Below are 26,364 nucleotides of genomic sequence, written 5' to 3'. Positions count from 1 at the left end.
TTATAAACCAACTCCGGAGACGGCGGAAAAGAAATCTATCAACATTTATACCGAAAAGGACCTCGTAAAAATGTCAGTATAAAAAGAAAGAAAAAACAAAAGGGGCTTCAGACCAACGCGGCTTCTCCTCGTCCTCAAACGGAGAAAATAAAACGACGACTCAACACAAAATTACACAAAACACTTTGCAGCAAAACACGGCTCCAGACGCAGACTTCCTTCACATGAAATCCTTCAGTGTGTGTGTGTATATATACATATGTGTATACATACATATATATATACACACATACATATACACATATATATACACACACACATATATATATATATACACACATATACATATACATATATATATACATATACACACATATATATATACACACATATATATATACACACATATATATATATACACACATATATATATACACACATATATATATACACACATATATATATACACACATATATATATACACACATATATATATATATATATATATACATATATATATATATATATATATACATATATATATATATATATATATATATATATATATATATATATATATATATATACATATATATATATATATATACATATATATATATATATATACATATATATATATATATATATATATATATATATATATATATATATATATACATATACATATATATACATATACATATACATATATATACATATACATATATATATATATACATATACATATATATACATATACATATATATACATATATATATATATATATATATATATATATATATATATATATATATATATATATATACACACACACACATACACGTATATGTATATATATGTATGTATGTGTTTCCTCCTTCATTGACCAAACAGGGAACGTGGTTTTCCCCGGAGGTGGTCCACATGATGACCGAGTGATTCAAGTGCCTCAGGCTCCTCCTCCTCCTCCTTGTACAGCAGACAGGAAGTGACAGACAGAATGTGACAGACAGGAAGTGCCAGACGGGAAGTGCCAGACGGGAAGTGCCAGACGGTTCCTCCGCTCCACAGTGATTCTCTGATGTTCAGTAGCAGCAGTGATCGGTCGGGAGGGGGGACATGCACGTTCTTAAGGCTTGGCTCTGTAGTGTGAAAGGAGTGTGATAGTGGAGTGTGATAGTCGAGTACACGTGTTGTCATGACAGCGGGGGGGGTAGTGACATGGGATTTAACAGAAAAGTAAATATCTTTATAAAAATCGTATTTTCCTCAATCACTGGGAGTCAATGAGAGTGATCGGCGTCAGTCTTTCTAACTGATTCGGTATTAACAGCTGGTGCCAAAATACCGATCACTAGGGCTGACTTCCAAACTTGATTAGTTACAGAAAACCTTGGCATTTTCCTTTCATAGTGTTTTACTTTAAGAAAAAGCTGGAATGCAGATCGCGATACAAAAGAAGAGTTTATACAATATTCAAAAACATAAAAACATAAAAATGTGATCACCTGAAATCAGTTTGATCGACCCTGAAGTGAAAAGTACAAAACGTCAGGAAATGAGACGAACCTTCAGTCGAGGATCTGCTAGCGGAGAAAAACTAATAATAATAATAATAATAATAATAATAATAATAATAATAATCAGGCATGAGCATCTGAGGGGTGCGTGCGTGCGCACGTGAGTGCACGAGAACAGTCGGAGCACTAAACCTGAAGGGCGGGGCACGGGGGGTGCAGACGGAGCAGGGACTAAATCACCGCTCAGTCTGCAGGGGTGAGCACCTGGCCAAGGGGGCGGAGCTTGGGGTGTGGGCCGGGTTTGGGGTGGAGGGGTCGGTGCCATCTCTACAATCTTCAAGAACCCCAACACGGCGCCTCCTGGTCTCCCCGGGCCCCGCTGGGTCTGGCTCAGTGCGGGGGCAGAGGAGCGCCAGCAGGGGGCACCTCGGGGCGCGTCGGGACTTGGCCGGGAGGCCCCGCCCCCTCAGGAGGACCCACCCCCTCAGGACGCCGGCAGCTCCAGGGAGATGAAGTGCTTGAGGCGCTCCAGGTACTGGGCGTACAGCTCGATGTCGTTGTGCCCGGCGCCCTCCACCCACAGAGGCTCAACGGCACGTGGGCAGCGCTCGTACATGGCCAGGCCGTGGGAGAAGTCGATCACCTCGTCCTCCGTCCCGTGGATCACCAGCACCGGGGACGCCACCTTGGACACCTTGTCGATGCTGTGGGATGAGAGGACGTCGGATGGGACCACAGCACAAAGATTTTTATTCACTTTAAAGAAAAAGGAACAAAGAGTTGAACAGAAACAAGAGCAGCAAGCAGAAAGAGACACGGCTCTGGCTCCTATGAAGGCTTGTACATATATTATACATTTTTGAACACCACTATTCCACATCTGTACTCAGAAGGTAGAATAGTGGTGAATGAGAGAGAGCAGATGTTTAGGGATCTGCAGACAGGATTGAGGAGGGGTGTGAATGAACAGGTTTCTTATAGAAGACGAAAACGTACACACACACACACACACACACACACACACACACACACACACACACACACACACACACACACACACACACACACACACACACACACACACACACACACACACACACACACACACACACACCTCCCCCCTTATTAGGTACAACTGTTAAATTGCTTGTTAACACAGTTAGCTAATCAGCCAATCACATGGCAGCAGCTCATTGCATGGAGGCATGTAGATATGGTGAGGATGACTTGCTGAATTCAAACCCAGCATCAGAACGGAGAAGAAAGGGGATTTAAATGACTTTGAACGTGGTTGTTGGTGCCAGACGGGCTGGTCGGAGTACTTCAGAAACAGCTGACCTACTGGAATTTTTACGCACAACCATCTCTGGGGTTTATAGAGAACGGTCCCAAAAAGAGAAAACATCCAGTGAGCGGCAGTTGTGTGGACGAAAATGCCTGGTTGAGGTCAGAGGTCAGAGGAGAACAGGCAGACTAGTTCCAGACGACAGAAAGGAAACAGTCACTCAAATAAGCACCGGTTACAACCAAGGTTTGCAGAACAGCATCTGTGAAGGCACAACACGTGGAACCTGGAAGCAGATGAGCTACAGCAGCAGAAGACCACACCGGGTGCTGCTCCTGTCAGCTCACAACAGGAAACTCAGGCACCAACAATGGAGGAATAGAAGATTGTAAACACGTTGCCTGGTCTGATGAGTCTCCATTTCAGCTGCCACCGTCACATGGTCGGAGCAGAATGTGGCCAGAAAATGTAAACAACATGAAAGCATGGATCCATCCTGCCTGCTATCAAGGGTTCAGGCTGCTGGTGCTGGTGGTGTAATGGTGCGGGGATATTGTCTTGCCACACTTTGGGCCCTTAGTACCAGCTGAGCATGGTTTAAAGGCCACAGCGTACCTGAGTATTGTTGCTGAGCATGTCCATCCCATAATGAGCACAGGGCAGCATCTTGTGATGCTACTTCCAGCAGGATAATGCAGCACATCACAAAGCTCAAAGCATCTCAAAGTGGTTTCTTCAACATGACAATGAGTTGACTGTTCTCCAACGGCCTCCACCCTCACCACATGTCAATCCAGTAGAGCAGCTTTGGGAGGTGGTGCAACGGGAGCTTGGCCTCCACCCTCACCACATGTCAATCCAGTAGAGCAGCTTTGGGAGGTGGTGCAACGGGAGCTTGGCATCATGGAGGTGCAGCCCACAAACCTGCACAACCATGTGATGCTGTCAAGTCAATATGGAGTAAAACCTCTGATCAATGTTTCCACCACCTTGTTCAATCTATGCCACAAAGAATTAAGGCAGTTGTGAAGGCAAGAGGGGGTCCAACACGCTACTAGCAAGGTGTACCTAAGTGGCCGGTGAGTGTATGTTTAAGTGGTATACACTCAGCGGTCACTTTAAGAGGTACACCTTTACGAGGTACACCACCTACACGATTTGTGGGCTGCACATCCATGATGTTAATCTCCCGTTCCACCACATAACATGTACATGTTAACAAATAACTGACAGTTTGTATGAACCGGACAATATCGGTAGTGAAAACCTCACGACCCGCCTCTTTTACCTGACTTGCTAAGAGGCACCGCTGCTGTTTGTCTCATACGGGGAAGGAACGGGGCGGTGCGTCGTACAGAGGATTTCAAGCTAAAATAAGATTAAAAATAAGATTTTACCCATTTTAAATAGTTAAAATATAATAAAATAGAAAATCTTTATTACGAAGGGGCGGCTCCTGCTGCCTGGCTCATTCCTGGTGTTTCACAATATATATATGATGATGATTTGGGTTGTCGTGGCTATTGGTGTTACACGGCGTTCGGTCAGACACCATTACTTGCCCATCACCCCCACCTTGGTTTTTTTTGTTGTTGTTATTTTTAATAGAAATAAAACATATTGAGTTAATTTTCGCCTATCAGCGTGGACGTTCAAATAGAAAAAGTTTGAATTAGTAAAATATTAAGCCTGTTATCAATACTTATTCTGACGCTGTGAAAGTGTCTCCTTGTACACATACTGCACAGTCTGTCATCACAAGAGAACACCGGTGGGAAAAATCCTCACCGTAGCATCTCTAATGATGCTCGTCGTTCTAACATTTAGTGGCACCGTCTCCAAAAATGGTCGCAAAATGTGACTCAATGGTCGCAGGCTGGAGCCCTGAGCTCTTCTATAAACAAACCTGCGGAAGCCATCATAAATATTCTAAAACTTTATTTCGACATCGAGGAAACAATATTGCGATAGTTATCGTTATTGTTTCATCTCCCAGCACAAGGTTGAGTAGAGGTAGAATAGATGTAGAGTAGATGTAGTGGTAAAGTAGGGGAAGAGTAGAGGTGAGGTAGATGTAGTGGTACAGGTAGAGTACCTGTAGTGGTAGAGTAAAGGTAGAGTAGATCAAGTAGTGGAGGTAGAGTAGAGGTAGCATAATGGAAGGGAAGAGGTAGAGTAGAGGTAGAGTAGTGTTGAGTAGAGGTAGGCTGTCCACATGGCCGGGTAGTTGCAGGAGGTTCTATGGTGGCTCCATGAACCCTCGACACCAGCACATCCAGACCCCCCCCCCACACACACACACACACACACACTTACACACACACACACACACACACACTTAACATTCTGAGCCAGGCTGTACTGCAGGCGTGCAAATCCACCGAGACACAGCAGACTCATTAAAACTGAACAATGTCTTGTGTTGATTCACAGTTCGCTGGGAGTCGTCCGCCCACAGGGGGCAGCGTGTCACCTCAGCACCGAGCCTGGACCACATGCACCAATGGGTTCACCTACATCAACAGCCGTGACACTACAAAGATCAATAATTGTGTGATTCTACCTTTTACATACAAAGTCAGTTCTTCCTTCCCTGCTCATCAGCTCTAATTGTTCTGATCTTTTCACCAAACGACACAAACTGGGAGTCGTTGGTTGAATCCCTTAGCATCTTGCGACAACATGAAGCCACCAATGTAGAACACATGCAGGAGTTCAAGAGGTTTCTGCTTCTATCCACTATCAGTGTTCATAAAGACAAATCTATTCAAGGAATTTCAATGACCCCAAAGTAGATTTCAGTGTCTCCAAAATATATCAAGCCAGCACATTTTTGAAATGATGCCAGCTCTGAACATCAGGATAATTTCCCATAAACTGAATTTTAATACAACGACTTCAAGGACCATGTGGGGAAACCTGGTTTGTTGAAATGTGTTGTCCAGGAATCAACCCAGATAAACAGACAAATGAAAACATTTCGAGAGAAATATTGTTTTGGGAGCTGCCTTGTTTCCTTTTCACCTGCCAGCATCAGGAATTTAAGGCAAGATTGAAAATGGTAGAAAAGGAGATTAATTATTAAGTCGCTGTGGAGCTGAATGGGTATTAGATATATCCAAAACCTTTACATCGTTTTATCGGCTTCTTTCTTTGTCCATTATTCCTCTCAGACTATTGTTACGTCCTTACAATGTGATTGTTCAGCGAGCGTCATATTCAAATGGGACCCAGACTCTTGGTAGGCTGTCAGTGTATATTGTACATTTCTGGAGTCACACATGAAGCAGAAAAGCATCCCATAAAAATGTTAACTGATGTTCATGTTTATCTCATTTGGAGCACAGATGGATGATCTTAGAACTATCCTTCGTCCAAGCGTCTGCGTCTTGATTCGTATTCGAAGGAAGCCATGTTTTATTTTTTTGCTTTGGGCCCATAAGGAGTCTGCTACCATCGGCCACATAGTTGATACCTGGGAGCGGGACCAAGATGGCGGCCGACCCTAACCTGGGGTTCAAGTGAAGTCAATTTGATTCAGCAGTTTGTGACTTTACAGAAAAGTTTCCAACTGGACCCTAACAATCTGTTGACGTACAGAAAGGTCCTGTGGCTGTTGTTTCCACCTTGGTTCACTCTGCGACCTCGTGCTTTGAGTCCGAGTATTCCAACGCAGCAGCAAGAGATTTGGAAACTGGTGCAGTTCCAGGAGGGGTCAAATGGAACGAGAGAAAGAGAACGAGCAGTGGGATCTCTCACACACACACACACACACACACACACACACACACACACACACACACACACACACACACACACACACACACACACACTCTCTGTCTGTTATTCTCCCTGTGGCTCCTTCACCTGCTGTCCGACCACAAAGCTTGAGACGCTTCCGCTTCGCCCCTAATTACTCGGCGCCACGGAACTGTTCTGCCTTTCAATTAGCGGCAAAAAGAAGGTGCAATCAGAGCCCCAAGGATCCCAGTTTTGAGGCTGGAGCCAGGACTCGAACCCAGGGAAAGGCGCTGGGGTCAATAGCGCCGGAGGCCGTTTTGTGAAGGTTTAGTGTCTTGGTCCTCACAAAAGCAGGAACTCTGGGCTCCCTACACACACGTTGGCCACTTGGCACAGGGTCACGTGAGCACACAACACCAGCACACATGCATGTGTTGGTGTTGATGCTTTGCGCTCCCCATTTCAATCCATGGTGGAAATCAATACATCCACTTCTTTTTGTTTGGCCTTCCCATCAGGGGGAGATAATTGGGGTTCATGGGAGCAGCTATGGCTCTGAAGACCTGCTCTGTTGGGCTGAGACGTCCAAGAGGCCGCCTGGTGTTAATGGGAGGGTAGTTATCGCCTCGGCCCAGAGGGGGCCAGACACCAGAACCTGCTCCTACGGCTGCTGCTACGGAGGATTTTTAATCAGCACCGTGGAGAACTTCCCAGAACGATGATATATAATCAGAATATCTGGTTATAGTTTTAAACACGCCAAATGATGTTCATCACAATGAGCTATGTTAATATAAAGTATGACACCAGCTATATCGGATATATGTTAAATATAATACTGATATTGTGATGCAAGAATAGATATAGCATGGGTTACAGTTATGGTAATAACCAGAATCCAATACACCTTAAACGCCATACATGTCTCCTTTTCTCTGCAAAACACTTTGTCCATTCATGGTCATTTCTGAATTTAAAACTTTTACGTCTTGAGTGTTTCCTCAGATTAAAACTATCGACTCAAATCGGTTTGTTGTGCAGACATCTGAAGAATGCGTGCATTCTGTTTGGAGACCCCGTGCTCATCATGTCAAAACTAGGTGATGGAAATGGACTAAATGGAGTCAAACGCCTTGTCCAGTGTCAGCATGCTGATATCAGCTCCTGCACTTTGACACACTGTATTTTTGAGCCATTTTATGTTTCTTCTGCAGCTGTACGTCTACTCCAGTCACTGCCAACAGTTGCAGCATGAAATTAACAATTTCTTCACTCCGAGGTTCTTCTGAGTGACAACAGGAACACTGCATGAGTCAGACTTCTGTCAGGAAAAATCCTCTAAACTATAGAGGATATGATACTATACTAACTATATCATATAATATACTTATTTTGTTTATTTGAGTGGTCACCACATTACTGTTGCTAGCTTGTAGCATAGTGAGATTCTGCTTTTTTTTTTATCATTGGTTGCCATGGTGATGTTAAGGTGTAGTGTTTAACCACACCCCCATTTCCTTGCAGTAATTCTGAAAGCAGGAAGTGAAATTGGCTGCAGGTGAAAACAACCGGTCAACAACCGGAGTTGTTTTAATGGTTAGTGACTGTGGATCAGCCGCCCCGCGCCAACTGTGGAAGTTAAAATGGAAAAAGTAGAAGAAAGTGGAAAAAAAACAAAACAACATTTCTGAACACACACACACACACACACACACACACACACACACACACACACACACACACACACACACACACACACACACACACACACACACACACACACACACACACACACACACACAGTCTTCGCAGTTTTTTGGTTGGCTGTTTTTGATTAATTGATAATTCAATTTAAAATATCGTAAAGAAAACAGTAAAACTAAAACAATGAAAAGTGATGATAATGTGTGTGTATGTACCTGGGGAAGGCGTCAAAGCAGTAAGTTTTGCGGGTGTCGGGGAACGCCACGCGTAGCCCTGACATCAGTGGCGAGTGCAGGATGACAGCGGCGCACTCGTAGCGAGACGCCAGGTCGACGGTGGGAACAGTCCCGATGCTCTGACCGTACAGGATGATGTTCTCTGGCGTCACTCCATACCTGCAGGGAGGGACGCGCTCATTTAATCAATCATTTAACACTGATTATACGTATATAAATTATCCAATAAGCCCGCAGTTCAACACAGTCATAATCATTTTTATACGCTTTATTCCTTGTGCATGAAATGTGGAAAAACAATTCAAATAGAACAATTTCTGATAGTTTCCACAATTTGTTTTGTTTTGATCTAATAAATAAGACAATCTGTTATAAATAAATCAGCTGGTAAAAGCAGATGTGTTTAAATCAAATCATTTTATACCAAAGTTCTGCTCTGCGTTATATCTTGTTCCCGCTGACTCGTTGCAGGAAGCCGCATACACATTGTTTGGTCACCGTCTAATTTAACAGATTATCATCCATTTCAGTCTCAAGGCCTCATTTTCCTGCTGTGATCACACACACCAGAACTCCATGCTGCTCGGTGCCTTTTGGTATTTAAAGAACGTAAATGGAAAATAAATGAGCACGTTGTGATATTGTGATCCACTTTTCAGCCTCATGATGCACAATCCTGTTTTTTGACTGTGGAACTCTGTGCCATAATATGCTGTTATGCCCTACTTACTACATGGTGGTACCACTAGGTTCCATTGAATCCTTTGTGCTGAAGGGCTGTTTTGCTGTGGTGGAATGTGCGCGTTCAGACCTCCTGGTTCTGACTCATTTAGAGAGCGCTGGAGGACCCTCCAACGTCTCATTACCAGTCTAGGTGTGCACATGTCCCATAAAACATCATTCCATCTGACCACATCTGAGCCTCCCTGAAGAGTTTCCTTCCAGAATTGAGACAAATATATTTAAAATAAAGTGTGCCAGCAGCTGGAGAGAAAGAGAAAAAAGTCCTTAAAAACCCTCAAACCTGCAGAGTTGAACTCAACAGGAAGACAAATGAGATGAGGAAGAAGTAAAAAGAGAGAGAAGAAAGAGAAAGAGAAGAAACTTTCTTTAATTGTCACACGACACTCCACAACACATGCTTGCACACACACACATGCACATGCTTGATGGTGGCCGGTGAAATGGCTCCTCTGCTTTTAACCATTCTGGCTTGTCCTTCCTCCGGGGGCACAGCCAGGAGCAGTGGGCAGCGTACGTGGACGCGCCCGGGGACCAGGTGATAAATGTCCATCGCTGGTCAGACCATGATGGGTGCATGTTTTTGGTGGGGGTCCTTACTGACGTGAGGTGGAGGAAACCCCATGTGAACACGGGGAGAACATGCAACCTCCACACAGAAAGGCTCCTGTTTTTGGAAGATAACCCACCGGAGCACGGTGCCAACAGCGCCCCAGGCGGGAATCGAACCCAGGACCTTCTTGCTGTGAGGCAGCAGTGCAATGCACTGCGCCACCGTGCGAGAGGGACAGAGAACCAGGAGACCAATCAGTCCACACCATTGAAGCGCTGGCCCTGTGGCCCAATATAGATTCAATTAGATATTGATGAGACGGCTCATGATATGACTCTACATCGATATTTTTACATTTTATACATAATGACAGTTGCTGCCAACTTTTCAGTTTCCAATCTTTACGAATTCTGTCCAATACAGAAGCTCCATATTTAGATGTTTTTATTTTTTAAACCAGCCGTACTCCAATGTAAGAAGAAAAGAGATAACAGAGTGATGGCGGTGATGAGTCCTCCCTGCAGTTGGGGGTGCTGTTGCATCTCCATCTGTCGTTGAAACACAGCAGCATCCAACCGCTCCGAGTAGAGCTGTCACACTGAGTTATGGGGGGGGATGATACTGACTGACAGCAACACTGACAGGCAGATTTCAGACATTAGTCCTGAAATATCACCACTGAAAACCTACTGGGGGGGGGGGGGGGGGGGGGCGACAGGAAAGAGGTGGGAGTGAGAGATGTTGAGCAAGTGAGAGACACACTTGGGTTAAATGGATCAAAGATTATTTATTACTTGAGAAACTAAAAAAAAAAAAAAAAAAAAGTACAACTAATAAATTGCAGTGACAGATTGATCAGCGCTCTGGAGGCCTGGACGCTCCGACGGGAAGTGACCGTGTCTGAGACAAAGCAGATCCCAGCAGGAATTCAGAGGGGAGAGAAGGAGGGAGGGAGGGACAGAAGTAAGGAGAGAGAATGAAGGAAGGGAGGCGAGGAGGACGCCATGTTGCCTTGGCCCAGGCTCACGTACTGCCCCCCCTCCACTCCCAAGAGCACGGGGGATGCGATGAAGCTGATCAGATATTGAGGAGCGTACACAGACACTGTGGAGATGCGTTAAAGATAAGAGCCAGGGTGAGACGAACCGGCGTCTCTCACAAAATCAACAGACAAAGAGTGAAGGAGCTTCCTGCTGAATCTGACAGGTCAGGTAGCAACAACGCCCCCAGTGGCCAAACAAGTCACTGCAGCAGTGCGCCGACCCCGAAGGAGGATCTCCAAGGGGGTCCAGGAAAAGATGTGATTTGAGTCTTGCTGGCAGCGCATTAAAGTGACAAAGCACTGGAAGGTGTTGAACACGTTTGTAAATGGAAGTCAAGTAGATCAATCGAAGTTGGCTCTATGTAAACTCCAAACCCCTTCTTGGAAAAGTGCAAAGGAAGGGTCATTTCACAACATGGCGCCACATGCCGTCCATGTAATTAGAGAGGTCAAAACAATAACTTCGGTATAAGTTACTCTGTAGCTTTAGTTCCGGATGTTCTAGAATTTACAAGCAGAAAAAACAAACACACTCACTGCAGCGCCCATGTTTTCGTCACAGGCCATGGAACATTTGGAACCGGGGCGCATCAGACTCTGAATTACGGACTCTGACTTCCACAATATGCAGCGAATCATTGCTCAGTTTGTAATATTGGTTTCATTTGGTTCCATTTTCCCAAACTAAATCCATTTAAACAACCGTTCGACTACAAAAAAGCCTTTGCAGCCACTAGACACCTTTCCTTCACAGGAAATGCAGAATCATCCCTAAATGAGCTCCAAGGTTTTCTTTAATTGAATTCACTCTACACCCGCTCAATGGAAGGTTACTCCCTCATATCTGGTCCATCAGTCGGACCGACTAGAGCACTCAGCGTTAAGGACGACTCTTCTCAAACAAATGGAGGGAACACACAGGGATCAAGGTCACTGCACTCAACAGTAATTACAACGGCGATTGGGACCCGGAATGCTGCACGACACTCACAACTTAACAGAACTTTTCAGCAAAGACTCGTTTAGGACAGGAAACGCACAAGGTGACGTTTAAAAGTGTGTGTGTATATGGTGAATGGTGTTAGTGGAAAGGTGAACTGCTCGCTCTTATCCATACAGCTATTTCTGGGCTTACAGTATATTGTGTACTTTGACTGATGGTGGTTGTTCACCAAAGTTCATGGGTGTCCTTCACTGCACAGTAACAGTACATAGTAGTGGTTGCTGGCAAGGGGGTTCCACACCTCTCAACAATGTGCCATTAAAAATAAATAAGTAATAGTTTAAGTTTACTAAGAATGATTAAAGAAAAATATCAATACAAACAATACATAAAATATGGTGTCTTCATATTCTATATGTTGTCTATGTTCACATGGTGTCTAAAATCAGTGACACTTACAATTACTGTAAACTACACCTATCAGTATTGGAATCAGTAGTCCATATCAAGTACCAAAAATTTTGATTCAGTACTCTTATTTAATCCGAAAACAAAATGGTGTCCTTAACAGACAGCAGACTATAACAGACAGTCGGTGAGTAAGTTATCTGGGCTTATGTGATACACCTTACCAGAAGGCAGATATCATGCATGGGCAGGTGGAACCCAAAATGGTTCAGTCACTGAGTTCGGGTGTAAATCCATCCCAGAATCCCTGAAGTTCTTCTCCAGCGTTAGACCCAGGAAGAATATAGAACTAAATAGAACTATATAAGAACTAAACTTTAATATTCTCAATCTTTACTCCAAAAACAAAATCGGTAATTATCTAGTTTTTCCGAAAATACAAACATGCACAAAAAAAACGCTTGCAAGATATTTACCACTCCTGGCAGTAAATATCAGAGGGCGAAGTTGATGTGAATGACAATGAGCATTTTGATGAAAAGAAAGCAATTTCATTCTCACTGCGGATACACAAGATGCATTTTAATTTCCATACGTAAATGTAATTTATATCAACAACTTGATATGCAGACACATCCTGTATACGAAAAGCACATTACAGCCGGGTTTGATGGTTACCCAGCTAAAAGAGACACTATCATAACACGAGAAGCAGCTTAACGTTTCTGGAATTTGGGATGTGAATGATACACCAGACACAAACAGAGTGAAAGAGAGACCAAGAGAAGGAATAAAGAAGAATGTGAGCGAGGGGGGAAGTGTAATAAAAAAAAACGATGATTCTGCCCGTTTGACCGCTGAGCCAGCTGAAGCTAACGAGGACCGTCTTGGGTTCCTTCTGGCTTTGGGCTGACTCTGCTGTAATAACACCATCCAGATTTCAGTCTCAGCCCCTTCTCAGAGCGACGGAGTGAGGTGGGATGGTTTGTGGATAAACTCAGCCATTTATAGGATGACACAAGACCACCTCCCTCTGACCTTCCAACACAGGTTCCACACGTGAAGGAATCTCTTTGATCTTCATTCTTTTCCTTTATGCCACATCACAACATCCATCACTTCTGGATCATGTACTCTAAGGGTGAGGGTTACACACCTCACGAGTTAGCGACGCTGCTGTACGTCCGAGTGAAGGTGAAAAACAAAATCTACCACGTTGGCCAAGTTTGGGATGGTTGAAAGTTGTTCAACTCACCTGTAGCAGAGCAGTCCTCTGTAGCAGTTTGCTCTAAATGTGTTTTTATTGGACTATTGAACTGATTATTGAAGACAATATTCATTTCAGAGATTAACATTTTTTTCCAATTGTTGATGCTTGCCACCAGTCCATCCAGTAGCATTAAAAGTAAATCTGCATTTTACTGATGACAAGTGACTAACCTAACACTTTAGTTATGTTCCACGTAAGGTGTGAGGTGTGTGTGTGTGTGTGTGCATGGTGTTTGGTGCTTGTAGTGGGAAAGAAGATTTGGACATGGTGGTGGCGTGGTTGGTCCTGTCAAGCCCAGGCTATTATTTATAATAATATAATTAAATACAAATAATTAATAATAAAAGAAGGGCTACTCTTGCCAGTGGAACCCAGGTGATCAGCCATTGATCACTCCCAGGAAACAGATCTCTATAGATGTGCTCTCGCTCAAATCCCCATAAAAATATCCATAATTATATCCGTTATGCGGAATAATCCATCGTGAAACCTGCTTGGAGAAGAATATGTTGCTTCATAGCCGCCTTATGAAAAGTTAACCAACTACGAATGAGAATGTTTGAGGGAAATTAACATTTAGTTTAGTTTTCAATAAAAAATTCATAATGAGCTGCACTGTTATCGTTACATCCATTACTAAAATTCTTATATCTAATAACAGATAGAAAATTATTTAGATAATATATTTTATTGGAGTCCTTGGACATCAGCATTGCAACTATCGTCACATTTTGCCATGGTACCGCCCCCGTGCCGTTCACAAAGTGCCGTTTGCCGCCTCCCATCTACGGTGTTCCAAGTATTGCAGCATAAAACATACTTACCTACTTATGGTAGACTTCGAAAGTCAATGTAATAGGCACCTAGTTCTCCCCACCTTATTAAATAAACCTTATAAATGAAGGTTTGCCACTTTTATTTGCCGCACAACAATAGCGTTAGTCAAGTCAAGTCACACTTTATTTATAAAGAGCATTTGATACCAGGGCAACACAATGCGCTTAACAAAGAAATACAATCAAAGAAAATATATAAAATGTGCAATCATAAGAACAGTGAGTGCAGAATAAACAGATCTCACAGCATACAGAACACAGAGAGAGAGAGAGAGAGAGAGAGAGAGAGAGAGAGCTCAGTCATACTGTAGTGAACAGCAAGATTTTTAACCTGCTTTTAAAAGTGTTAGTGTTGTGAAAAGTACAACTGAAAATGAAGTATAAAGTGTTCATGTCTCAGTCTATAGTGGCACATAATAAATTAACTTATAACAATTGTTAAGCTGATAAACCATGGTGTTTCAGACTATAAACCCTCAACAGGATACAGACTCAAACTATCTGTGTGTGGGACTTCAACTGAAGTTCAGATGAGGAGCTTGAAGGAAATCCAATTCCATTGAGAGGGGAAAAGGTTGCACAGCGTAACATCCAGATACAAGGCGACGCTGAACAAAACAAGGCGGCTTTCTCATTCCGAGCCGCTCGAGGAGCCAAGCTCTGTAAACTCCCCGGCGGAGGAACGACACTATTCCAAACGAGGGAAGAGAGAAACTGTCTTTAGTGAAAACACTTGTGCAAACACTCCAGACCGTGAACGGAAAGCTACTGAAGAGCGAGAGATGTCGAAAGAGATGGAGAAAAATAAATTGAGAGGGAGATGGGAGAGAGAGCGAGACAGACAGACAGACAGACAGACAGGGTGGGGAGGTGAAAGAGTGAGAACAAGGGAGCGAGACAGATCGGGGGTGGACGTGTTTCCGTATGTAAACTCAGGCCAGCATGAGGCAGCTCTGCCCCAACATCCCGCCGTGAACTTTTCATGGAAACAACATTTAGCACGACATGAGCGTCCTGAAACAGAGTCCAAGCCAGAAAGAAACCAACTTCAACGACAAGGAGCAGTAAACCAAAAACACATCCAACGGTGCAAAATATTTGGCCAAAAATCGGATTTGTTTGGCAAATAACAACTATCCAAAATAGTAGTAGGTGTAAGGGTGTGAACCAAATAGAAATTGAATGTTCTGTTAATCAACCATTTTCTATTGAAGGAACATCTCATGGAAGTCAGTGATTCTATAGCAGTTTGTTTGTGGCTGCTGTAAAGTTAACACAGAAACAATAGCAGAGCAGTGGAGTTGGGCAGCATGTTGTTGCATTTTACCACAAAGTAACTAGGGGTAATGGACTTTTTCCCCCCTCACAAAATGTTGAACACTTGCAATGTTTATGGCCGTCTAAATTGATCTAAGAGAATGAAACTAAAGCTCTTAATTGAGGACCAAACATTGTCCTAAATAAGGGTTTAGGACATGAGGGGGAAACCCTTATGTACTTTGTATGTACTTTCAAACAAACTAAAATAAAATAAAAATACACAGGTAATGTCTTTAGCTTTTGTATTTTTTCTAGCCAATTTGGTCAAATTTGTCAACATATAGCTATTACAATGAAATAACCAGTTCTTATCTTTGTAGACAGACAGCATTAATAATGGGCACGGCTCAGACCTCATCTGGTGGAGAGCTACTTTTAAATGGAAAGACGCAAATTAGCATTTACCATTGTTAACAATGAGGGGACAAACAGGACTGTTTCAAGATTCAAGATTTTTATTTGTCACATACATATACATACTTCCATACATATATGCAGTGAAATGTAATGCAACGCACCCGGTGATAGCACACAATATGTCCTAGGAAAAAGTACAAAAATAAAATAAAATAAAAAGTAGAAAATTCCTTTCTAATAGACCGACTAACTGACTCCTAAAACGTAATACAGTAAGTGGAATACTTATAGAATAAGATAAAAAATATATAGAATAAAATACAATAAAAAATAAATTGAAATAAAATGGAATAGGTAGAAGGAATATGCCTATGTATATACAGATATGTGCATTTAAAGTGGCATGTGAATTAAAGTGGCATGTGAATGTGAATAGTGTGAGGTAGTGTTTGGGATAATACAGCACAGTATACAACAGTACGGCGCAGCAATACGGCATCACGAACAACCCTGAACAGTGATACAGTATGCGGTACAGTATGCTACATACAGTACAGTAGGTAGTGGAGCCTAGTGCATGGCTCAGTTAGGACCCCTGGTGAGGTCAGCGTTGACAGTTCTGATGGCTTGAGGGAAGAAACTCCGTCTCAGTCTCTCTGTTCTCGCTGCGTGACTGCGGAGGCGCTTGCCTGACCGCAGCAGCTGAAACAGTCCGTTGTTGGGGTGATGAGGATCCTTCATGATCCTACGGGCTCTGCTACTACACCTCCTGGTGTATAACTCCTGCAAGGGGGGGAGGGTAGTTCCAGTGGTACGTTCAGCTGAACGTACCACCCTCTGCAGGGCCCGCCTGTCCTGGGCAGTACAGTTCCCAAACCAGGCAGTGATGTTGCCTGTCAGGATGCTCTCCACTGCTCCAGAGTAGAAGGACTTGAGGATCCTCACCGAGACCCGGAATTTCCTCAGCTGCCTGAGGTGGTAGAGACGCTGCCTCGCCTTTCTCACCAGAGTGTCTGTGTGAACAGTCCATGTTAAGTCCTCTGTGATGTGGACTCCCAGATATCTGAAGCTGCTCACCCTATCGACAGAAGTCCCATTAATCCACAAGGGCGCGTGCGTCCTCGATTGTGATCCACGCCTAAAGTCCACAATCAGCTCCTTGGTTTTGCTGACGTTCAGGTGGAGGCTGTTGTCCTGGCACCAGAGTGACAGGTCAGCCACCTCCTCGCGGTAGGCCTTCTCATCGCAGTCGGTGATCAGGCCCACGACCACGGTGTCGTCAGCAAACTTGATGATGGTGTTGGAGCTGGACCCGGCCACACAGTCATGTGTGTACAGGGAGTACAGTAGGGGGCTGAGGACGCAGCCCTGGGGGGATCCTGTGTTCAGGGTGAGGGAGCTTGACATGTACTTCCCCACCTTGACCACCTGGGGGCGGCCTGTGAGGAAGTCCAGGATCCAGGTGCACAGCGGACCATTCAATCCTAGCTCCATCAGCTTGACAGCCAGTCTGGTGGGAACTATGGTGTTGAAAGCTGAACTATAATCAATGAACAGCATTCTCACATAGGCCCCCTTCTGGCCATCCAGGTGCGTGAGCGTGGTGTGCAGTACCTGGGAGACCGCGTCATCCGTGGATCTGTTCTGCCGGTACGCGAACTGCAACGGGTCCAAGGTGCGGGGGAGGGAGGCGCAGATGTAATCCTTAATCAGCCTCTCGAAACACTTCATGACCACCGAGGTGAGGGCCACCGGACGGTAGTCATTCAGGCAGGTTGGAGAGGCGATCTTCGGGACAGGAACGACGGTGGACCTCTTGAAGCAGGATGGGACCACTGATTCAGCCAGGGAGATGTTGAATATTGTGGTGAACACCGGAGCTAGCTGGTTAGCACAGGTCTTCAGTACTCGCCCAGATATGCCGTCTGGACCCGCAGCTTTCCTGGTGTTCACCCGCATCAAAGCCCTCCTGACCTCGTGCACGGACACTGAGAGTGCGCGCTCGTCCCCAGCGGTGTAACTCCAATTAGCCGGCGAGCTAGCGGTGCTGCTGCCAGACTCGAACCGCGCATAAAAGGAGTTCAGTTGGTTGGCCAGGGAGGCGTCCACACTCGTGGCTGGGGAGGAGCTGCTCTTGTAGTTTGTTATTGTTCGCAGCCCCTCCCACAAGCGTCTTGTGTCCCCCCGCTCCATCTGCAGCTCCACGGTGTCTCTGTACATCCGTTTAGCGTCCCTCACCGCCCTCCGCAGATTGTACGACGCCGCTTTGTAGTTGTCCATGTTACCAGATACAAGTCCGTCGTTGTAAGCGGCCGTGCGCGCATTCAGAGCGCAGCGGATGGATTTATCAACCCATGGTTTCTGGTTTGGAAATATCCGAACTTTCACCGTGGGAACGATTTCATCCGCGAGCGTAGCCACAAAACTCACTACAACCTCCGTAAACTCGCTGACGTCACTTGAACTCGCTTGGAACATGTCCCAGTCTACGTCAGTCAGAGCGTCCTGAAGCGCAGCCTCCGATTGGTCCGTCCACCGCTTCACTTCCCTCGTCATCACCAGATCCCGCGCGATCAGAGGCCTGTAAACAGGAAGCAGCGAGATCGCGGCGTGATCTGATTTCCCGAAAGCAGGAAGCGACACGGGCTTGTATCCGTTCTTGTAAGGAGTGTAACAATGGTCCAGAGTTCTGTCTCCCCTGGTGGCACACGTGATGTGTTGGTGGAAATTCGGCAGAACTTTTTTAAGGTTGGCCCTGTTAAAGTCCCCAGTCACCACCACAGCCGCGTCGGGATGTCTGTTCTGAAATCCGCACAACACATCGTACAGAACCGACAGAGCTGCGTCGGTGTCCGCTTGCGGTGGGATATAAACGGCTGTAATGATGACCGTGCTGAATTCCCGGGGGAGATAAAATGGACGGCATAGTATGGTCAGCTGTTCCAGGTTCGGCGAGCAGGAGTGGGAGAGGAATTTGGTGTTGTTGGCGTTACACCAGCGGTTGTTTACCATTAGGCAGACGCCTCCACCTTTGGATTTCCCCGACTCTCCCGTTCTGTCGCCGCGGAACACGGAGAAGGCCTCGGCTGGACGTATGGCTTCATCCGGCACCAGTGGGTTCAGCCATGTTTCCGTCAGGCAGAGGACGCAACAGTTCCTCGTGTCTCGCTGGAATTGAATCCTCGCTCGAAGTTCATCCATCTTGTTCTCCAGGGACTGGACGTTGGCAAGAAGGATGCTTGGCAGAGGTGGACGGTAAGGTTGCGTCCTCATTCTGACCCGAATGCCGCCTCGTTTACCTCGGTGCTTCCTCCGTGGGCCGGCTCGTGGAACAGCGACTCCATTTTTGTTGTTGTAGTTGTTGTTGCGAGTGTTCCCGCGTAGGATTTCCGCCGGCCACTCTGCTCCCACGGATAAAAAGTCCCAAAGTTGTTCGTTTAGGGAAATTTTTATATCCATGAGTGCATCGCGGCCGTATGAGTTAATTGTTGATGTTTTTCTGGCGAACATTGTGATAAAAAAAAGGAAAAAAATACTAAAGAGTAAGAAAGTAACCGGAGCGCCGGCGCAGGCGACCGCTAGGGGCGGCGCCACTATCGCCGTGAGATTCTTATTGTGTGTGTGGTGAGCGTATACATGTGGGTGTAAGAGAGAGACAGGCTAAGTGTGACCAGAGGAGTAGTGTTATCACAGCTCCTGTCTGTCTTGACTCATGTTTCTTCCCCTCTGAAGATTCAAATTCTGTAAAGTATCAGATAAAACAACGATTGTTTGGTTACTGTTATATAGCTTTTAAAATGTTGTCACATTTTCATTATTAAGCTGACTTATAACTGCCTAGTATCTTAAATACTCAAAATATAAGGCAACCATACGTTCAGTTTTGACAACCAAAGGCTAATGCCTGGTTGCCAGCCTGGCAACCACTTTTAAGGGACCTATCAAAAACTCACTTTTTCAGAGGCTGCGCACATACACCGATCAGCCATAACATTATTTGGCAGAGCTTTGGGTGGTGGACAGGGGTCAGCATGGACACTGTGAGCTCCCATACGCAGCAAGCTGCCATGCACTGTGTGCTCTACACCTTTCTATCATAGCACCATTCACTTCTTAAACTGCTGTGCTACAGTAGTTCTACTGTGGCACATTTTCATTATTAAGCTGACTTATAACTGCATAGTATCTTAATTACTCAAAATATAAGGTGACAAGAAATGGTAACCATATGTTCAGTTTTGGCAAACAAAAGCTAATGCCTGGTTGCCAGAATTGGCAACCACTTTTAAAAGTTAGTGTTGAGCCCCGAGGGATGTCTACTGGCACCATAGCGCTTTACAGTGCTCCAGAATACACCTACTTCTAACAGGTTCGATTTTTAGCGTACAAGGTATTGCAACTAAACAGGATTCTAACAATACTCAGGCTAGTTGTCCAGAAGATTCTCACAGCTGCTGTCTACGTCCCCCTGTTTCAGCTTCGGCTATGCCCCATTCGTGACTTACAATAGCATACAACTTTGAAAGCCACTTCAGTTAACAACAGCTCTCCTCTAATCGAGTGCAAATCGCTGTGGTTGCTCAGAATTTAGAGCCAAGTATACTTTTACTACAAGGAGATTGAAATATGGGAGGCTAAATTAACCATCTCGATCCTATCAGGGCTCAACCCCCACAACATGTCAGCAAACATCTGAGCATGAAGGTTGTGCCTTGACAGGCAAGACCTGAGGCCATGTGAAGCTCCAGGTGAGGCTCCTTGGAGAACATTACATTTAGCAGACGCTTTTATCCAAAGTGAGCAATTAGGCAATTTGAGCAATTTATCCAACCAGGAGCAATTAGGGGTTAAGTGTCTTGCTCAAGGACACTACAGCATGCTAGCAGGAGGAGCCTGGGATCGAAACCACCAACCTTTAGAGCTACCGACCAACATTCAAGATAAATTAAATATGAGGCATGAATGACACTATCTTCCTTTAAACACAGTCGTGAGTGAATGAAAAAAATATTAGATTAGATCCACCCCCACTAACGGAATTTAATTCCAATACATAAGCAACACCATGTTCCAGCTGTCACGTTTATAACAAACCTAATTTCATGAGAATTGGTTCAGAATTAAGCGAGTTACAGTTGATTTTGTAGACAAGTCTGCATCTCCTAATACACATTGTGTTTGTTTACTAGCAGATCTTTACTGCTTCATTATGGCGGATGCGCAGACGCATAGCGGCAACATTGGCTGTATCCACAGCTCATTCACGACATGTCTCCAAGTAACAGCAACATAGCACGACATACCATAAACCAATAATTGCCCTTCAGAGTAAAACACAGCACGCATCTGTCTCCTTTCTCTGCAACTCTGCATGGAGATTTAGGGAATTATTGCTTGAAAAAGTAACAGCTGCAATAAAACTGTATTTCACGATGATGGTTACATTTTGCAATTAATCCGCGGTTCAAATGCGTGCCGGACGGATCATGGATCATCCATGTTCCATTACACCACTAGTCAACAGGTTTCTTGCGGAACCTTGTCAACGTTGCCACTGGGGGAAAATAGAGCATTCCACGCACCTAAAGGAGGCCAATTTAACCTGAAACTGGCCGCTCTCCACTGGGACTCGAGTAGTTTGGTGCAAGGGGACAATTAAACTGGTCCCAGTCCCGAACCCTGTACAAAACTCTGGGTCTCAGGGATGACCGATCCCTCCAACATCGTGCTGTAGCTGGGAGGGATTCAACTGGCCACAACGGGCGTTAAACTGTTTGCAAGAATTAGGCTAATCTGACAGGCTTGTCAATTATTGTGTGTAATAACCAAATCCCTCCTGTATGTGTTTTTAACGTTTTTGCATCCTGTTGTACAGAGAGCCAATGGGGAGGGCAAATTAATTTAATTTGATTGATAAAGCTGAGCCTTCCCACAATGAATAATTTACTGTAATGTAATTAACTCCATATACAAAGGCAGGCGGCACAAGGCTTATCCATTAGCATAAATGTTTGGCCTAATTTGTGGGTGCCCACCCTGCATGATTAGCATGGAAGCAGAATGCACTTCAATTTCATTTTGGGCTTTGGAACTGAATATATTCAATTAGCTAGTGCACCTGTTGCCAGAAAACTGCTGGCAGCTTTTTCTATTAATATATTAATTGGTATTTGATGAATAACTTGACTGTTAGCACAAGTGATATTGCCCAAAATATTGCAATTTCCTGGTAGGGCCATTGTTTCGAGGTCTAAAATTATTCTTAGGTAAAACATTTATACAGAACATCAGATCAAGGACGCCTAAACTCGTGTAAGGCACACAAAACAAGGAGCAATAACTATGATCAGTCATCTTTATGATACCTCTTGGCACTCGCTCTGACCAGATGACCTGACATGACTGAGAATAACAATTAGATGGTTAACTGAATGTGCTTAACAATTGCACTACACTGTTTAGTTTAGATAATTTATCGCCTCAAGTAATTCATTAAAGATAAATATTGAAGACGTTTGACGCAAGAAGCAGTTCAATTTATTGGACATTAAAGGAAATTCATTGCGAGGTCCAACCAGGGATTTCATGTGTTTTTAAGAATGACCTAAAGTGCAGTGGAAGTGCAGCATGCATGAAGATTTCATACTGTCCAATACCCATTTCTATAAAACTATGGAAGGAGATTCTTGGAGAGTGGCTATAATTGTTGTGACATTCAAATGTTTCGTCCACCTCTGCTATTCCTCGTTCTGCTTTTAGAAAAAACAAAAAAGCACCATCTTTTCTAATGCCCTGAAACGGCAGGCAGCAGATAATGGCTCCATTTAGTGACATAATAGCCAGAAAGAGCTAAAACTAGACCTTTGTTAAAACATGCAAACCAGCCGATTAGGCAACAAGCAGTGAGTTGGCAACAAGGTTTTTATTTCTTTGTTCAACTACAGACCAGTGGCACTGACTTCTTCATCACGACCTTTATGAAGATCCTCTTCCAACACCCAAGGCACCTACTACCCGGCTCCCTGGAGCTCTTAAAATTGTAATGGTTAGGTGAAATTCACCCACTGAGCCCAATTCGTTTTGGACCTACTGTTGTTTTTCTGTGTTCCTTGTCAACATTTCCCTTTGATAACAGTCTTTGCTTATTACCTTCTGAGGAGGCTGGGTGCTCTAAGAATCATGTATATTTCACCAGTGAGTTCAACACGATCGAGCCACTCCTGCTGGTGAGAAGCTCATAGTGTAGCAGGTGGAGTGGAGCATGGCAGGGTACTGTAGATAACTGACACACCGGGATTGCAGGCCAGTTTGTCTCCCTGACAGAGCAGCCCGTCATGTGAGATGGAGAGCGACATGGTGGCACTTCAAGGGAAGCATACCCTTCAATACTTTGCACACAAAGCCATAGAAGTCTTCCAATGACTCCACTATCGTGGGTTGTGTTGAGGTGGTGGCATCAAGCCAAGGAACTCAAAAATGATGAATAAACTGTGCCCGAAGGCTGGCTGTGTCGAGGGAGCGTCTTGATAGCCTGGAGGAGGTTGCAGAGGAGTGGATCCAAACTCATGAGCGAAGTCATCCTACCCCTCAATAATGAAGAGAGGGGGCTAAGAAGAACTATCCGCCCTCCGGTGCGCCGAAACCAGCACACGCACCCTCCACTAAACATTATCGTTTGGAGCGCGCAGCTTGAAATCCTATGACGTGCCGCCCCGTTCCTCTCCCCTTCGACTCGAGCCAAACAGCAGCAGAGCTCCTCAATGCCACATTATGGTCGCTTAGCCAATCAGATAAAAGAGGCGGGCCCATCAAAGTTTTCACTATCGATTATGTTTGATTCAAACAAACTGTCATTTATTTTTTAACATGTGAGAAGTATATGAAAAGTAGTTACACAAATAGGTTGAGTTCATAAAAAAATCTCTAAAATAGCACTGATCGAAAAAAAATGTTTTTAAATTACTAAATGTTTTCTGTTAAAGCATTACTTCACTTTGTGACTATTTCCTTTAAAATAAAACAGCACATTGTTATTTCTGTGAATTGTTTATTTATTACCAAAGCATTTATCAATAATACAGTTAAGATGGAAAAAATATGTATGTGTTGCATTGCATGTGCATTTCAGTGGCGCTCCTCTAAATCTTTCAGGAGTGGAAAAAGTTAGTCTGGAGCCCTGAGTGGGACTCCCTAAACTTTCACTTTTTCACCTCAGCAGTCCGTCAAAATCTGTTTCTGAACAAATTTTAGGTGAGAAATAAGTAATCCAGTTGCTGAATGTTCACTCATATTAGATCTTCAAGGCCTTATTTAAAAATCTGTTCCGACTTTCAACCCGAGTGCCAGGCAAGGCCACTGCTGCACTTCCAGTTGAACCACACGGAACACCGCACCTGGACACGGCAAGGGGCTTTTGTTTCATTTAATTAGGAAAGGTCGGAAAATAAAATAAATACATCTCCAATAAAAACAATGTTTTATTGGTTTTGCTTGGAGAAACACACAGCGGATCGCGCGGCACAGCCTACAGTCAACCTACCGGATACTTTTTCATTTTTTTAAGAAACACAGCAGAGTTATTTTCTAAATACTTACATTTCTTTCGCCTGCACTTTTGTCACAGGCAGTCGCTATTAATTCCTCTTCCTTTTAAAAGTTTGTGCTGGTCTGTGAAGCCAACACAGCAGTTCCCGGCGGCGCTTGTTATTTCTCCAGCCGTGGGTGGAGTTACTCAGTTGGGGGACGCGCCCGGGGACCAGGTGATAAGTGTCCATCGCTGGTCAGACCATGATGGGTGCATGTTTTTGGTGGGGGTCCTTACTGACGTGAGGTGGAGGAAACCCCATGTGAGCACGGGGAGAACATGCAAACTCCACACAGAAAGGCTCCTGTTTGGGAGATAACCCACCGGAGCACGGTGCCAACAGCGCCCCAGGCGGGAATCGAACCCAGGACCTTCTTGCTGTGAGGCAGCAGTGCAATGCACTGTGCCACATTATTATTATAGTTATTATTATACATTATTATGAAGTGGATGTGTTGAAGCAGCCTAAGGATCTGAGCCACTTTGACAAGGAGCACATTGTGGTGCTGGACGACTGGGTCAGAGCATCTCCACAAGCACAGGTCTTGTGGCTGTTCCCGCTGTGCAGTGGTTACTACCAAAAGTGTCCAAGGAAGGACGACCGCTGAACCGGCCACAGGGTCACGGGGCCCAAGGCTCATTGATGCACGTGGGGAGTCAAGCCTAGTCTGTCTGGTTCGATGCCACAGAAGAACTACTGTAGCACAAAGTGGTGAAAAAGTGAATGGTGCTATGATAGAAAGGTGTAGAGCACACAGTGCATGGCAGCTTGCTGCGTATGGGAGCTCACAGTGTCCATGCTGACCCCTGTCCACCACCCAAAGCTCTGCCAAATAATGTTATGGCTGATCGGTGTATGTGCGCAGCCTCTGAAAAAGTGAGTTTTTGATAGGTCCCTTAAAAGTGGTTGCCAGGCTGGCAACCAGGCATTAGCCTTTGGTTGTCAAAACTGAACGTATGGTTGCCTTATATTTTGAGTATTTAAGATACTAGGCAGTTATAAGTCAGCTTAATAATGAAAATGTGACAACATTTTAAAAGCTATATAACAGTAACCAAACAAAATCGTTGTTTTATCTGATACTTTACAGAATTTGAATCTTCAGAGGGGAAGAAACATGAGTCAAGACAGACAGGAGCTGTGATAACACTACTCCTCTGGTCACACTTAGCCTGTCTCTCTCTTACACCCACATGTATACGCTCACCACACACACAATAAGAATCTCAACAGTCCTGTTTGTCCCCTCATTGTTAACAATGGTAAATGCGAATTTGCGTCTTTTCATTTAAAAGTAGCTCTCCACCAGATGAGGTCTGAGCCGTGCCCATTATTAATGCTGTCTGTCTACAAAGATAAGAACTGGTTATTTGACAGATTTGACCACATTGACTTAAAAAAAATATATATATACTAAAACTTAAGACATTTCCTGTATATTTTTCTTTTAGTTAGTTATATAAGTACACAATATCATTTTAGTTCATTATTTATTTTTCTGTCTAGTATTCATTAAAATGTTTTCCCCCCACACAGTTTTAGTTTAGATTTAGTTAACTGTACAGGGATGCGAACACATTTATGGTGAAAAAAAGGTGTTAAATATACTTATTGTGGTAGCCAACAGTTTTCCGGGTTCCCATGAACTAATCACTTCTGACACGCATCACATTTTCCCGAGCACCTGCTAGAGCCGTGTCCGCATCTTGGTTCTAATGTAATATCAGAGAATGACTCCACTAGGCTTGGGCAGATTTAAGAGTACATTGTCGACCCCATCGATCGCGATTGACATTTATGACAGACAAATTAGAGAGAGAG

At 44.3% G+C, this 26,364-nt stretch overlaps 1 protein-coding gene across 1 annotated transcript in view; it reads right to left on the bottom strand.

The window, feature by feature from the left end:
• Positions 1-1,587: 1,587 nt before the first annotated feature.
• Positions 1,588-26,364, bottom strand: part of abhd17c (abhydrolase domain containing 17C, depalmitoylase) — a 35,578-nt gene continuing 10,801 nt past the window's right edge. The window contains exons 2-3 of the mRNA XM_079998228.1: positions 8,468-8,647; positions 1,588-2,226 (exon numbers count right to left, since the gene is read on the bottom strand). Of these exons, the coding sequence (XP_079854354.1) occupies positions 2,007-2,226; positions 8,468-8,647 (400 nt within the window). The 3' untranslated portion in view covers positions 1,588-2,006. The remainder of the gene's footprint in view (positions 2,227-8,467; positions 8,648-26,364) is intronic.

This window comes from Zeus faber, assembly GCF_960531495.2.
Source record: "Zeus faber genome assembly, chromosome: 3".
In the NCBI taxonomy this organism is placed as follows: domain Eukaryota; kingdom Metazoa; phylum Chordata; class Actinopteri; order Zeiformes; family Zeidae; genus Zeus; species Zeus faber.
This window is presented reverse-complemented; position numbering and strand designations above follow the sequence as displayed.